At 36.2% G+C, this 16,279-nt stretch overlaps 1 protein-coding gene and 1 long non-coding RNA gene across 2 annotated transcripts; one reads left to right on the plus strand and one right to left on the minus strand.

Moving 5' to 3' along the window:
* The first annotated feature begins 1,532 nt into the window (after positions 1-1,532).
* Positions 1,533-2,877, plus strand: mipb (major intrinsic protein of lens fiber b). The gene is made up of 4 exons (XM_058763687.1): positions 1,533-1,892; positions 2,175-2,339; positions 2,433-2,513; positions 2,593-2,877. Exons 1-4 carry the CDS (start codon positions 1,533-1,535, stop codon positions 2,776-2,778), a joined length of 792 nt encoding a protein of 263 aa, XP_058619670.1. The 3' UTR covers positions 2,779-2,877.
* An 8,256-nt stretch (positions 2,878-11,133) lies between these two features.
* On the minus strand, positions 11,134-13,690 carry LOC131532489 (uncharacterized). The gene is made up of 3 exons (XR_009268912.1): positions 13,438-13,690; positions 12,781-12,929; positions 11,134-12,563 (listed from the first exon to the last, which is right to left on the minus strand). It is a non-coding gene; the product is annotated as an uncharacterized LOC131532489 (long non-coding RNA).
* Positions 13,691-16,279: the final 2,589 nt, after the last annotated feature.

The raw sequence follows: 16,279 nt of genomic DNA on the forward strand, positions 1-16,279 counted from the left end.
TAGATAGATAGATAGATAGATAGATAGATAGATAGACAGACAGACAGACAGATAGATAGATAGATAGATAGATAGATAGATAGATAGATAGATAGATAGATAGATAGATAGATAGATAGATAGATAGATAGATAGATAGATAGATAGATAGAATGACATAGAACGATGGATGGATAGATAGATAGATAGATAGATAGATAGATAGATAGATAGATAGATAGATAGATAGATAGAACGATAGATAGATAGATAGATAGATAGATAGATAGATAGATAGATAGATAGATAGATAGATAGATAGATAGATAGATAGATAGATAGATAGAATGACAGTTCTGCTGGAAAACAATGTTACTCTTTTATGTGACCATCAGGATGAAAGGTTTCAGGTTTTAATCTTGACAGACGAGTGCGATCCAGAATGCAGCTCAAACCCGAGAGACAGCTAGAGGATGTCTTCTCATGTGAGCATCATGCTCTGCGCAACAATGGCTTTCCTGTGCTCAGGGATTTCTCTGCATGTATCTGAGCACTGCTGGATCATATCTGCCAGCGCAGGGCCTCTCTTGAGCCGCCGGATAGGACGCACATTGTGTGTGTGCAGATGCGTGGCATTATTCTGAGCATGTGCGTTGTGTGTGTGTTCTGCCTGTGTGTGAGTTCAGGTCAGCACTAACTCGCCCGTCAAACCTAAATCCACATGAACTTGATAAAAATCCACAGCTTTCCTGATTTTTATAAGCTTTTCGAAAGCAAATTTTAATGAGACATTTCATGACCTCACCAAAATCTGATTGGTGGATCCGTTTTGTACTTTAGGCCACCATAGGCCTCAAAAATATACATCCCCTTCACTTTGAGTCCTGGTGTTCCTGTCTTAATCTCGCTCTCTATGAGTTTAATGCAGAGAGAAGTGAGTGGTGTGTGCTTGATATGGGATGCCCCCTTTAGCTTCTGCCTCTCGGGGGGGATTATGTCGTCACGCTGGGCCCCGAGTCCATTATAAATGCCCCCTATGGCCCCTTTGTGGTCCGTCAGACCAGCTCTACTAGGTGTGGGCAGGATATGCTCCGTAACCTCTTCTGTGTCGCTCATCTAGAATTAGCCCTGTAGATTTAGCCTTTAGCATCGATGTTCAGGTCTCTCTGACAAAACCCTCCAAATTTTCTGCGCGTGCACACACACAACCACACACACCTCATGTTTCTTTAGCAGTCTGGGTGTTGTGCAGGCGAAGAGAAACACCGTTGGCAGAGACGACCTGTGTGCGGCTACATGTGTGACCGTTTACTCGCGGCTTCCCACACGGCCTTAGCTAACGGCTAGTTCTATTAGGCGGACTTTCATCACTCTTTTTGCCCTCGATTGTTTGTTTTTTTTTGCGGCAGCTTCAGATCAACTAGTTAAGGATTTAACTTTTTGTGTTCTTGTTAAAAACTTGTTTTTTTCCTCAAAGACGCTTCCTTTAGCCATTTTTTGCTAACTCTAAATAAGCTTCGGTTTTTTATTTTAGTTGGATCTCATAAATCACGATGTGGGAGTTCCGCTCTATGATCTTCTGGCGGGCGGTGTTCGCCGAGTTTTTCGGCACCATGTTCTTCGTCTTCTTCGGGATGGGCGCAGCGCTACGCTGGACCTCTGGGCCGTACCACGTCTTCCACACCGCCCTCTGCTTCGGCTTCGCTGCTGCCACGCTAATCCAATCCATCGGTCACATCAGCGGAGGACACATCAATCCGGCCGTCACCTTCGCCTACTTAGTCGGCTCTCAGATGTCCTTTTTCCGAGCTTTCTTCTACATCTGCGCTCAGTGCCTGGGGGCCATGGCAGGAGCCGCGGCCCTGTATGGAGTTACACCCAACAACATGAGAGGCACACTGGCACTTAACACGGTAAGAGTGACGCAAAAACAAGATTTTTATTTTATTTTATTTTATAAGTCTTAATTTTTATTTTATTTATTTATTTTATTTTTAATTTAATTTTGAGTTTACAAGAGTCCAAATGTGTTTTAATGGAAAATCGAAATTTTATGTATTGGAATCGTATTTATTGTATTCATACTGTATATAGTACTATAGACGTACACAATAGGCCCTTACAGAACTGTATATCTATGTTGCAGGCTTTTAAATCTTTTTTAATGAATTTTTATGTACTTTATGTTTCTGCAGCTGCAGCCTGGCATGAGTCTCGGCATGGCGACTACAGTGGAGGTGTTTCTCACCATGCAGTTGGTGGTTTGCGTTTTCGCCGTCACAGACGAGAGACGAAACGGCCGTCTGGGTTCTGCCGCTCTGTCTATTGGCTTCTCTATCACCATGGGCCACCTGATGGGAGTGAGCATGGATATTTTAGTATTACAATAAAAATTTGTGTGTATTTTAAGTGTGCGATACACCAAAAATGTACCTTGTTTGTCTTTGAATCAGATGTACTACACCGGAGCTGGCATGAACCCAGCTAGATCCTTCGCTCCTGCTGTTATCATGAGGAATTTCATCAACCACTGGGTAAGAAACGCAAAGTAAAGTACTGAAACTCTTCCGCACTACAGGAATAAAGTATTTAGTGACCCTCTGTTTCTGACAGGTGTACTGGGTGGGGCCTATGATTGGTGGCGCTATGGGTGCCATCCTGTACGATTTCATGCTGTTTCCCCGTATGCGGGGTCTCTCCGAGAGGCTAGCCACTCTCAAGGGCAGCCGACCCCCAGAGGCCGCGAACCAGCAGGACACCCGCGGGGAGCCCATCGAGCTGAAGACTCAAACCCTATAAACCTGCTAAGAACCTGTGGACCGAAATCTGGCTCTACCTCACTGGACCATCTCGCCGCCTCAAGCAACAGTCAATACGCCTCAGTCAATAAAATCCTGCGCTGGGGGTCGCATATCCATGCTAAAATCATTAAGGGAGATGAATTGAGTACACTACTTTGTTTAGTATTCTAGGTTTGTTGCTGATATCAGTGCAGGGCAGGGGGAGGAGCTGAGGCAGGGTTCGGGTGGATATGGGCGGGGTTTATGGTGTGGGAGGGGCTAGAGCTGTTTATTTAGGCATGCTTTTCACTTTTCATCTGACTTCACTTTCACAATTCATTTTCAATTTCGTTTTCTACAACACCAAGATGTGGATGTATGCAACTTAACCAGGGTTTCACACTTTTTATTTTTAATTTCCGTGAGAGTTCACGTGGGTGTGCAAGTGAGTGCAAATGTGTGGGTCATTTTGTGTGTGTGAGGGAGAACGTGCCCAGGTATGTACGTGTGTTTAGCTTGTGCATGATGATCAAGTGTATGTGTGAGTGTGTCTGTCAGCTGAGCAATTATTTTGGGTATTTATCATTACAGCTCGCTCGTGTTTGTACCATGCTTATGTTTTTTTTCTTTCTTATTTTTACGGGACTCGAAGACACCCCAAACTGTATTGTTTGCAATGATATTCCATTCACTTTGACGTTCACACAAACCACCCGTGGACTGAGCTGTTTTAAACACAGCCGGTCTTAGCCGCCAGTCTTTGCAATTACTTCTCAAGTTTACAGTGTCTGTGTTGCCTTTCATTAAATCTTGTTTGAGGATAACATCCATGACTGGGCAAAAAAAGCAATATGAATCATATTTGAATGCAAATAAATACATGAAAAAGAAAGGTGTGTTTGTATCACATGCGCACATGCTTCATTTTGCTTGTAGCACGAATGATGCAGGAACTAATATTAACACTAGATGGCGCTGTACAACAGTTTGTGATCTCAAAACATTCAGCTGCCATTAGAGTTTTATTATGGCGGGGTTTAATTAGAGATAAAGACATTTAGGAATAGAAACTAGGAACAAGAAAATCTGCCAGTACCTGTTTACAGTAAAACAGAATTAAATGCAGTGGTAAAAACGTTATTACTAAAGGGGAGACAAAACAAACTCAATTCCAGGTCACACTTTATATTAGGTGGCATTAACTACTATGTACTTACATCAAAAAATAAGTACAATGTACTTATTGTGTTCATATTGTATTGCAAAACACTTTTGCTGCTTTGAGGTGGGATATGGGTAAGGTTAGGAACAGGTTTGGTGGTCTGGGTAGGTTTAAGGGTGGGTTAAGGTGTGAGGGATGGTCAACATTGTAATTATAAATGTAATTACAGAAATTAATTACAGATGTAACTACATATAGGTATTTTTTAAAAACATAAGTACAATGTAAAACATGTACATAATAAGTGCATTGTACCAAATAATTAATTTAAATGTAAGTGCATAGTAGTTAAGGCCACCTAATATAAAGTGGGACCCAATTCCATGCAGTCAAAATTTACTTCTAGTAAATATGCAGGTACTATTGAATATGCATGCAGGGGCGGACTGGGACAAACATTTTCATACACCCACAACAAATTCAGAAACACAGACAACGCTATTTCTCTGTATGACCATCACATAAAAAAGGTTTAGATCCTTAGGCTGGGCCTGGGGACATGCACAATTAAAAGTTTTTCTTGTGCACCACCTGCATATCAATTTGGAAAAACAAATACTGGCTGATTTTGAACATTTACAATCCTGGCCTTATCCTAGCATTGCCGTTAGAAATATATACTCTATTTCTGTTCACTTTCATCACAGTAAAATTCTACTCACAAATGCTGCTTTGACCAAGAGTTTAGGGTTCATCTGGTTAAAGGTAGGCTATATTTGTAAATTAAATAAAAAAAATAAATAAACGTTAGCATATTAATTAAATCATATCGATTTTATTTTTAGTTACCAAATGTACAAAACGCAGCAAGTCAGGAATACATTTAATATCATCGCTATGTGCCCATTTAGTCCTTTTATTTAGTATTATTTATTGTATTTATGTTAATATTTACTGTATTTATGAGTTTATTGGTTGTAAAGTTAAAGGCATATTTGAAACGCTTTCCGGGTTTTGTTGGCCGAAGGTATGCTAGTGGCATAAACAAACAATTCCCATGACTTACAACTCTAAATTCTCTACAAAATTATCGTGAAAACATGTAAAGCACGTTGAAGATTAATTGTATTTTATGTTCAGCCTTTTGCATTTAGCATACTTGTGCAGATAATATTTGGACTTTCATTTTTTTTTTACGCGGTGTTTGTTGATGGTTTCAAGATGGCGGCGCTGTGTCGTGAGAAATCGGCTACACACAAACTTTTCATTAGGCTATATATTTTATTGGACAAGCAATTGTAGTGCAAGAGTCATATTTCTGATCCATTTTCGAGACTGTAAATATTATATCCCTGCTGAAAAAAACAATAGAACCCTGCCCAATACCAGTGTTGGGCTAGTTACTCAAAAAATGTCTTATATTCAGGGTCTAGACTTTGACATGTCAATAATACACCCACAACAATAGGTGGCGCCAAAAACGCATAAAACGAGTGTGCCATGAAATATGTAATATAATGCGTGTTGTAAAGATCGCGAATGAAAACAAATGAAAAAGAAAAGCTTACAGCAGCATGATCGTGACTGTCATGTTGCCTGATGGGACCAAACTTCCTCTGTAAGTGATTTTAAAACATAAGACAGTACCCAGATTTGAAGACTACAATAAGATTTCACGTCTACTGATAATAACATTTTGGTAGGCTACTATGAGATGGATAGCCTAATTGTTATATAATTCAGATGGGCTACCTGTTATTTCAATGGTATATCAAAATTCATGTCATTGTTGGTACATTTTACCAGTATTTACCATACTTTCAAAACAAAAATTAGAATTGGAAAAATATGCAATATGAAAATAATTTAAGAATAAATGTGTTTTACAGAGAGAGAAAAAAAAAAAAAAAAAAAGATTTGGTTTTCAAAAAGCCTTTTTCCAACAGGTACATCTGGAAAAAGGGGGGTCGTCTTATATTCGGGACAATACGGTAATATATTACTCATTACTAGTTACTCATAAGTAATATTGTTACTTTACTTATTACTTTCTGGCAACAGTAATTACCCTTACAAAAATTACCTGTGGTATTACATGTGGTAAAACATTAAAAGTACTACACAAAAATTGTGTGGTAATTATGTGGTATTGTGTTGTTTTTTGGGATGCTTTACCACAGCATTTTTGTTGTACTGTATGTAATATATCTGTGATATTCCTGTGGTACTACTGTCATATTTCTGCAGTAATACCTGTAATAGTCCTGTGGTCCTTTTGTTATATTTTTGTGGTATTCCTGTAATAATTTTGCAGGGTTTTTAATGGTAACACTTAATTTGCTATGATATTCCTGCAAGAAAACCATAGTTTTTCTGTCATAAACCTGTGGTATTACTGCTGGCTTTCCTGTAATAGTCCTGTGGTCCTTTTGTTATATTTTGTGGTATTCCTGTAATAATTTTGCAGGGTTTTTATGGTAACACTTAATTTGCTATGATATTCCTGCAAGAAAACCATAGTTTTTCTGTCATAAACCTGTGGTATTACTAGTATACTTGTCATAATCTTAAAAATGTTACAAATACAAAATGTGACACACCATACTACATCTGCCATATTACATTTCAACATTTATTCACCATGTGTAACAACATAATCTGTGTACACTACAAAGTTGGGTATATGACACAATAAAACAATATAAGGCACAATTAAACAAAGCATGAAAATGCAAATTCACAGTATTCAAACATTAATATCTCACAATTAAGCTTTCGCTCATTTGATCTTTTTTTGATGTGAACAGCCTCTCTCAGGGATCCTGTGTCCACATTAGGGAAAGCATTGTCTCGCGTAGCTAGAGCTTCAGACTGACGGCTTAAGGTCTGGAATCCATGGCAGCTTTCATTGGCCAAGGCCGCCCATGAGGCCGTTTGACCGACATGTCAAACAACCAATCACAGTTCATTTCGTTCAGCATCATGTTTCATCATTATTCACCACAATAACAGACCGTGTGTAAAACTCTCGGACGTATTTTACAGATTCTATGCCATGAACTTTAAATATTTCACATACTTTTAAAAATCCAGCGGTTAGTTGATCCTGATAAGCGCTCGTCATCACAGTTGTAAACATGACGGCTTTCTTCTTTCGTGAGGAATTCGGCGTCACGGCATATTTGTTTCCAGGTGGAACGTTAAAGAATGCAACACGCACGTCTCCCGGAAATCCTGTATAATTCAATCAGTCCGATGACGACATTGAAACTCTTGAAGTGTTTCCACTTTTGTGTGTCATATGTATCAGATGTTTAGCCAACGGTCTGTGGGAGTGACGTCTGAGGCTGAGAATAGGGAAAGCACAGCTCACTTTTTCTGCAAAATAAAAAAAATGGACATGACTAATATACATTAATAAATAACTGACAAACAGTCCTTTAGGTTGGTTTGAAAACTACCGATGTAGTGTTGGAGCAGGTTTAGAACAAAGCTAGGACAGTTGCCCTCCAGGAGCCGAGTGTGATACCCCTGATATAAAGTGTTATAAAAAAACCCTCACAATTCCAGGAAAGTTAGTCTATAAATTATTAGACCAAAGCCATGTTGTACTGTTTTGCTGTTGTTCTGAATATGAGCACAGCTATCATGTGTCCATAGGAACAATGATTAAACAACATGACTGCAATTTTGATATTGCTCTTTTACAACAGTACATTAAAAATGTAATTAATAGTGAGTAGAGATGCATGACATATCAGCAGATGATATATTATTGGCCATAAGAAGGAAAATTCAAACATTGTTATTCCACCAATAACTTAATTTCCACCAACAGTTCCACAGATAATTAAATCTGGTATATTTACGTACAGAGAAATTCATGATTACACGCAGCTTCTTTCATTTTGCAATTTGACAATGGCACTGAGTAGGGCTGTGCGATATGACGATATATATTGGACAAAATAAAAAGTATATCGTTTCATATTATGTTCTATCGTTTATTTTGTGGTGTCGCAAAATACATTGTTTACAGTAATACTTTTGAATCATTTGGATGACTGAGATCTTTACACTCCACCACGGGGCGTGAAGGGCAGACAGAACCAGGTGGAGAGCGACCAGAACAAAACGAGGAAAAAAGGTTCCGTTTTTCCCCGACTTAAAAATAAAGGGGATTAATATTGATAATAACATTGAAGACATTGTATGATTATTCCTTAAAGATAAGGTTTTAATAGTTTTAGTAGTAGTAGTAGCCTATTACGTTCTGCCCAATGTCTTCTAGTGAAACTGAACTTTTATTTTGACGGGTTGCCATGAATACCTTTACATTTCTGTATATTATATGAGGATAGTTTTTCTCAAATGAAACGGTCAAATGCTCATGAAGTGACTCTCAGAGCAGTTCTGGAGATGTTGTTCATGTATTTATGTCCTCATTTAGTGAGACGACAGACGTTAATATCACCGCAAGCGCCGCGCTTCTGTATGAGTAAACAAACCCGCGCGTCTGCGCCATACATTAACACAGAGACAAGCAGAAGTCATATTTAAATACACGTTTTGCGGCTTAATATTTACAAATAGGAGTGGGAGTGTGCTCACTTGTGTGTGTGTGCGAACCGGGGCAGAACTCCGCTGTGCGCGCGATACAGAGAGCGCGACCATGTAACGTAGAGACAGAAATGACATACCGTCGTGCAAATAAGATAAATAACATAAGGCTATTTAGTTTGTTTAATAAATTACTTCTTTTGTGGTCTGGCGCTATAGAGAAAATAAAATTAAATAAAATTAACTTGACCTTCAAGGGGGGCGAGGGGTGCCGTTGGGGGGGCGGGTCGCCCCCCTAAAATAATGGTAGGGTAAACACTGATATATATATATATATATATATATGTGTGTGTGTGTGTATGTATGTATATATATGTATAGAATCTATACTAGGGCTGGGCAAAAAAATAAATCGATTTTTCGATTAATCGTATTTTTTTAATGACGTCGATTCGATATCGATTCTCAAAAGCCGCGAATCGATCTTTTCCGGTATTTATTTCAGCACGCATTTAAAACAAGATCTGATTAATGTGATTCTTATCATTAGTCTTCTCCACTAGATGTCACCCTTATTTACCGATGCGCGATGTTACAACAGAAAGCCTGTCATTCATTCAGTGCTTATCATGGCGGAGATACTGTTGATGAGAACCTGATGAGAACCAAGAACAAAGCCATACGCTTGATTCGTAATGCTCAGGTGAAATGCTATAGTAATACTATAAATCTGTAGAAGCATTTGATATCATGCATAAGGCGCCATGATTTCCACAATGAATGAATGAATGACTGAATGAATGAATGAATGAATGGGGGATGGCCCGACACACTCTTTTGTTTACCACACACATACTAAAGCGCGGACGACGCTCACAGTGTTTTCATCTTCTGCCGTCTCACTATATGATGATATTAACACACTGCTGCTCTGAGAGTCATTTCATTAGCATTTTACAGTTTAATTTGAGAAAACTAAAGTCATATCACATGATACACAGCAGCTGCAAGTTCCTCACGGCAACCACGGCAAAAATAAAAGTTTAGTTTAACGTTAAGAGCAAGACTCAATGCTACTACTAATAATAAATATTAATAAATCTTTATTTTTTAAAGGAATAATCCCATTTGTTTTCTTTTTAATTTTAACAGTAAACCTCTGTTGTGCAGCACTTTGTTTGCCAAAAAATAAAAGGGTTTAATTTTAATTTGATTAGGATAAATTAAATTAATGTTTAATTTAATGTAAAATTAACATTTTATAGGGCCCAATTATTGTTTAAGAAAGAACCCTATAGAAAAAAAGAATAGGTTTAAAATACAGGCCTGTGGTTCTTAATGTCTTTTATTAATTCACTATTTGTAAACTGATGTTTACTGTTCATTTCGTTAGAAATATCAATAGCTTGTATTAAAACGATATTCACTGAATGTAATAAAAAAAATCGAGAATCGAATCGAGAGCTTGCGAATCGAATCGGGACATCTGAATCGATACCCAGCCCTAATCTATACATAATAAACATGTTAATTATATCTATCATAGATGGATAGATAGATATAATTAACACAGTGAAGACTAATTAATTTACACAATGTATGTAGCGTTTCTTATGTATTGTAGTTTTTGTCCTATTGCTTGCAATTAGTTTCTTATACTTATTTCATCACTGACTTTATTTTCAGTGAGCTTGAGTGTTTTTTTGTCTATTTTAAGGCTTGTATTAGTTTGATATTGACATTGGTGACAAGGATTATGAAAATTCTATGGTATCAAAGATTTTAATATAAAAAATTACTATATCGTGATATATATCGTTATCGTGATTTAAAATTAGTCATATCGTGATATAAGATTTTGGTCATATCGCCCACCCCTAGCACTGAGAAATAACACACTTCGATTTTAGTTTGTTTGACAGATGTTTTGCCAAAGCAACTGTGCAAAACACAATAGTAGAGAACTTTTATGTTATCATGAGAAGTGTACAAATGTTTCAGTTCATTACGAAACTGTGTGTGTGACAAAGAGTGTGTTTAGTATAATGTGAGCAACACATATATTCCACTCTAGGTTTTCTTTTCTGCTCCTACTCACTAAATAGGAGCATCGAGGGCTTTCAAAAATATGCTCCTCAATTCAGATCAATCCATTCCCCAACCTGCTTCTACTGTGCACCACATACATAATCACAGAGTAATACAAACAGTGAAATGTCTTGGACCACCAATCAATCAAATTTGAGGATTGAAACAACATTTTTCTAAATACAATTTTATATTTACCTCACTTTCAGTTTGAGGTTGTGCCTCTGTCCTTAGCCTTCTCAGCTCATTGAGAATCCAGGAATCTCTGAAACAAGGGTTTAATTTTAATTTGATTAGGATAAATTAAATTAATGTTTAATTTAATGTAAAATTAACATTTTATAGGGCCCAATTATTGTTTAAGAAAGAACCCTATAGAAAAAAAGAATAGGTTTAAAATACAGGCCTGTGGTTCTTAATGTCTTTTTATTAATTCACTATTTGTAAACTGATGTTTACTGTTCATTTCGTTAGAAATATCAATAGCTTGATAACGATATTCACTGAATGTAATAAAAAAAAAATCGAGAATCGAATCGAGAGCTTGCGAATCGAATCGGGACATCTGAATCGATACCCAGCCCTAATCTATACATAATAAACATGTTAATTATATCTATCATAGATGGATAGATAGATATAATTAACACAGTGAAGACTAATTAATTTACACAATGTATGTAGCGTTTCTTATGTATTGTAGTTTTTGTCCTATTGCTTGCAATTAGTTTCTTATACTTATTTCATCACTGACTTTATTTTCAGTGAGCTTGAGTGTTTTTTTTTTTTGTCTATTTTAAGGCTTGTATTAGTTTGATATTGACATTGGTGACAAGGATTATGAAAATTCTATGGTATCAAAGATTTTAATATAAAAAAATTACTATATCGTGATATATATCGTTATCGTGATTTAAAATTAGTCATATCGTGATATAAGATTTTGGTCATATCGCCCACCCCTAGCACTGAGAAATAACACACTTCGATTTTAGTTTGTTTGACAGATGTTTTGCCAAAGCAACTGTGCAAAACACAATAGTAGAGAACTTTTATGTTATCATGAGAAGTGTACAAATGTTTCAGTTCATTACGAAACTGTGTGTGTGACAAAGAGTGTGTTTAGTATAATGTGAGCAACACATATATTCCACTCTAGGTTTTCTTTTTCTGCTCCCTACTCACTAAATAGGAGCATCGAGGGCTTTCAAAAAATATGCTCCTCAATTCAGATCAATCCATTCCCCAACCTGCTTCTACTGTGCACCACATACATAATCACAGAGTAATACAAACAGTGAAATGTCTTGGACCACCAATCAATCAAATTTGAGGATTGAAACAACATTTTTTTCTAAATACAATTTTATATTTACCTCACTTTCAGTTTGAGGTTGTGCCTCTGTCCTTAGCCTTCTCAGCTCATTGAGAATCCAGGAATCTCTGAAACAAGATTTTAACTAATTATTTTTTATGTAAACAATTTATTTTATCTTATAAATAATTTAGAGAAATATAAAAGGTGCTTTGAAATTTTTCTATAAAAACATATATTATATTAGAGACTTCAGACTATGTTTAAAATTATACAGAGTGTAATCAATGAAGCGGCCATTTACAACACTTGCATCATGTCTGCACTTCACTGGAGAACTTTATGTGGTAACATCTAAATGAACTGGTTATTTAACATAATCAACCTGACTGTATTGACAGATCAAAGTCATTTTTAAGATCAGGTAAATATTGGCTCTATAACAACTGCATCAACTTTTTAGAGAGCATATTGTTTACTTTTTATTGTAACTGCTTTATAATATTCCTCATTTTGTGAGAAGTTTTTGTTTAGATAAAATATAAATAACTGAAAGACGTGACTCGAGATCTCAGTCCACTAATTTTTCCCTTTTCAAGTTCCTCTCTGAGCCGCTGTTTTCTTCCTGTAGCCCTTCTATTCTTCTTTGCATTTCTTGAGCTGATTCATTTACAGGGGTCTTGAAAAGATACATAAGCAGCATAAACATTCATTGTCTTTTGTGGTATTGTGTTTTGAAAAACTGGAATTGACGGTTTTATAGTATTTAGCCTACTATTTTTCACCTGTTTTCTTGTGGACTTATGTTTAATTAGTTGCTGCATTAAATGCTGTCCAGTCTTTGTTTCTGTTTTTCTTTTTTTATATAAAAGATTGTCAAAAAAGAGCATACTTACTGAGGCTGAGCTGACAGTCTTTTCAGCGTCATCTGAGCTTTTTCGGTTTTACAATTCTTCATTTAGCTTACCAGGTACATCAGCACCAGGCTTCATCTTCCCAGTTAATCTATCTCTCTCTTTAAGCAGGTTTTCATCCAGGCCTGACTCTGTAATATAAAAACACGTCAACAATAGGGTTGTCAGCTGATTGAACTTAGTAGCTGAGATTTTTGCTTTAAATATGGGAAAAAAGTAGATTTCTGCAGGAGCACTCTTTACTTGTTTAACTCACACAGAAAACACATGATAGTGTATTACACCGAATTCAGTATGAATCGTATTAATCAATTAAATCATGAAAACTGGCTATACTATGTACTGATCCACCAATGTAGCTCAGTTCACGAACATGACACTATTGAGCCAGGCCTTTTTGGACAATTTCAGTGTCCAATTTATTAACAAATAACTCTTATGAACCCGCTCATTTAATGAAGAGCTGTATGTTATTTCCAGTCGGTCTAACGTTAAATTCGTTATATTGATACTTACTGTCTCATCTAAACAGAGTGATATGTAATCGCGTGGTAAATTAAACTAACAAATACAACACAAGTAGCATAACATGCACATAAAAGTACAGCAGAAGCACTTAATCTACGTGAAATTACTCACCAGCAAAAACTGATGAACTGAGACGTCTGGTTTCTCGCAGCGGGCCAGCTGACGATTACTTCCTCGGAGAAATACCATTCTTCCTTAATTAATGTTTCGTCGTGAATGTGCGTGTCTTCAGTGTAACTCGATAGACCTGTTTCGACTGCGTTTTCTTCGAAAAAAGAAAATAATCAGAAACGCAACATTTTACAAACTGTCTGGTTGGCGGTTGAGAACGGCTTGACGTCACGGTTCAAAATCCAAAAGTGCGCCAAAGTCTGAGCTTCACCATTGCCATGGAAACGGGCAGCAAGCAACGCAAGCGTAAATGCCTGTGTGCATAATATAATTATTAATGTTATTACGTTAATGTGTATAATTATAATAATTGATTATTTTGTGTACTATACACACAGACACGCGCGCGCACACACACACACACACACACACACACACATACATACAGTATATAACACACAATACATACTGGACTATATTTCATATATTAGAAATACTGATGTTGTCATTACATTATAGCTGTTACAGTTACAATATAACACATTTGTCATAAATTAAATTTAAATCATAAAACGAAAATTTTTGTGAGAATGTATTATCTAGGAAATTAATTTTTGTAGTTTAATAAAATTTTCAATTATGATAAAGTGAGATCAGACAATTGTTTATATTGTTAAAATACTTTAGCAGTTGATTACAGCTTGGCATTTTTATCATATATTAATTCAGATAGTAACCTTAAAAATACCACATTACTTTATTTGACATACTGCACTCACCTGCATTATTTATGCCAGCTAGATGTCATTGTTTTGGAAATATCACACAGAAACAATACATATACCATTCAAATACAACACATTGTATTTTCTGTAGTAAATTCATGCTGTATAGAAAGTGCTGTGGTAATCCTGTCATATTTAGCTTGTGTTGGAATTACAACACAAAAACAACAGAAAAACCACAAACGGCATCTAATGGTAAATTCTTGTGATACTGTACAACAGAAAGTGCTGTGGTAATCCTGTCATATTAAGCTCTGCTCATTTGTTGTGTGGTAAATTTATGTAGTACTGCTGCAGTACCACAGGAATACCACAGGACATTTTTGTAAGGGTAGTTACACTACTAGTTACATTACTTTTTCTTCACGCCCCACAGAAGTTGTATCTGTGTATCTTCCAGATAAATTCTTCTAAAATGTTACTAACAACATATTTCTGCCTCATCATTTGACCAAAATCCACATCGGATCGCAGTCAGAAGTTATTACAAACACTCAATAGTGTTGTATTCATCTCATTAATTGTCATGTGTAGCTTGAAGTAATTTTTCTGTTACCCATATGCGATTAAATTTTGTTATGTATTTTATCAAATCACATGAGTTTGTAAGAAACTGTTTAATTTTCCAAAAATATTTTTAATTATATTAATATAATGTACCACATGCTGATCAGAGGGATGTAATGCCAGAGTAAAGTAGAGCCACAACCTACACAACAGATCTTTTTTCCTGACAAAATCAATATAATGCAATATTTCTATCTGCTGAATGTAAGCTTTTCCATATTCCAAGCTTACCTGCTGCACTGGGGACATCACATGCATGTGCGCGTCGAGTCATGAAAATTATGAAAATAAATCTAGGAATTATTTGATTGTTAAATTTTAAATCAACAGGGTTGAGGCATCAAAATAACTAAGCTGTTTTATGGAAAGTAACTGTAATATTATTACTGAAATCTTATTAGTAATTAGTTACACTACTAGTTACTGCAAAAAGTAATATTATTACAGTAACTAAATTACTAGTAACTAGTTACTGCCCAACACTGCCCAAAACACAATAGAAAATGTAATGGTTTTAATGGTTATAATGGGAATTGTATTGGTTTTAATGGAAACTATAATGGTGTTTACTGGTATGTGATGGATTCTATTGGTGGGATGTTAAATCCTACTGGAAAAATGCCCAAAACACACTACAAAAAATAATTTTGTAATGGTTTTACTGGAAAAAGCTAATGGTTTATAATGGTATTTTAATGGAAACCATTGGAATTTCTGTGATGGTTTCTATTGGGCTTCTATTGTTTTTTTTGTTTTTTTTTTAGCAGGGAATCCTACTAAAGCGATTATTTCTGAATGATTATTGCACTAATTTTGACATTAGGCAATTTGTTAAATCTTGTAGCCTATAAAGTCATGTGCGAGACGGAAAGACTTCAGGGCAAAATAAAGAGACTGAAAAGGAAAATGGAAGTGAAGGTGCAGTTCAGGAGAGAACTCCTATTATCCTGAACTGTCCAAAAAAAAAAAGAAAAAATACATCTGTGCAATATAATGGGAACATCACGCACAGTGCATAAATGTTTCATCTGGTTGGAGGAGGACTGTCTGTTTGTAAAGTCGTTCACAGGTGCTCATTTGGATTGAGGTCTGAGGCCTCATGCATACAACTTCCAGTAGTTTCCATAGTGATAGTTTGCCTACTCACAAAAATATATAAAGCCTTGCATAAAGCCCTAATGCCCTTCATTTGCATAGGTTTGTATGCTCGTCCATGAACTCTTGGATTCACTCCAGCACTTCCATTGAAGCAGCCATAAATGGTTGTTAAACTGCCTTCGGTTAGTCATTGTAAGCACATGTATACTTCCGTGTTTCTCAATGAATTTGTCGGCAGAAACAAAACAAGTTCCAAAGAAGAAAAACAAACTCAACTGACAAGTGTAAAACAGACAAACTGACAGTATAATATAATCATATGAACCATCTAATAATGCATCGTCAGGGTGGCAAAAAAAAAAAAAAAGGTTAGAATGTAGTAAAACATACAC

The sequence above is a fragment of the Onychostoma macrolepis genome, chromosome 23 (assembly GCF_012432095.1).
Source record: "Onychostoma macrolepis isolate SWU-2019 chromosome 23, ASM1243209v1, whole genome shotgun sequence".
NCBI classification, from domain to species: domain Eukaryota; kingdom Metazoa; phylum Chordata; class Actinopteri; order Cypriniformes; family Cyprinidae; genus Onychostoma; species Onychostoma macrolepis.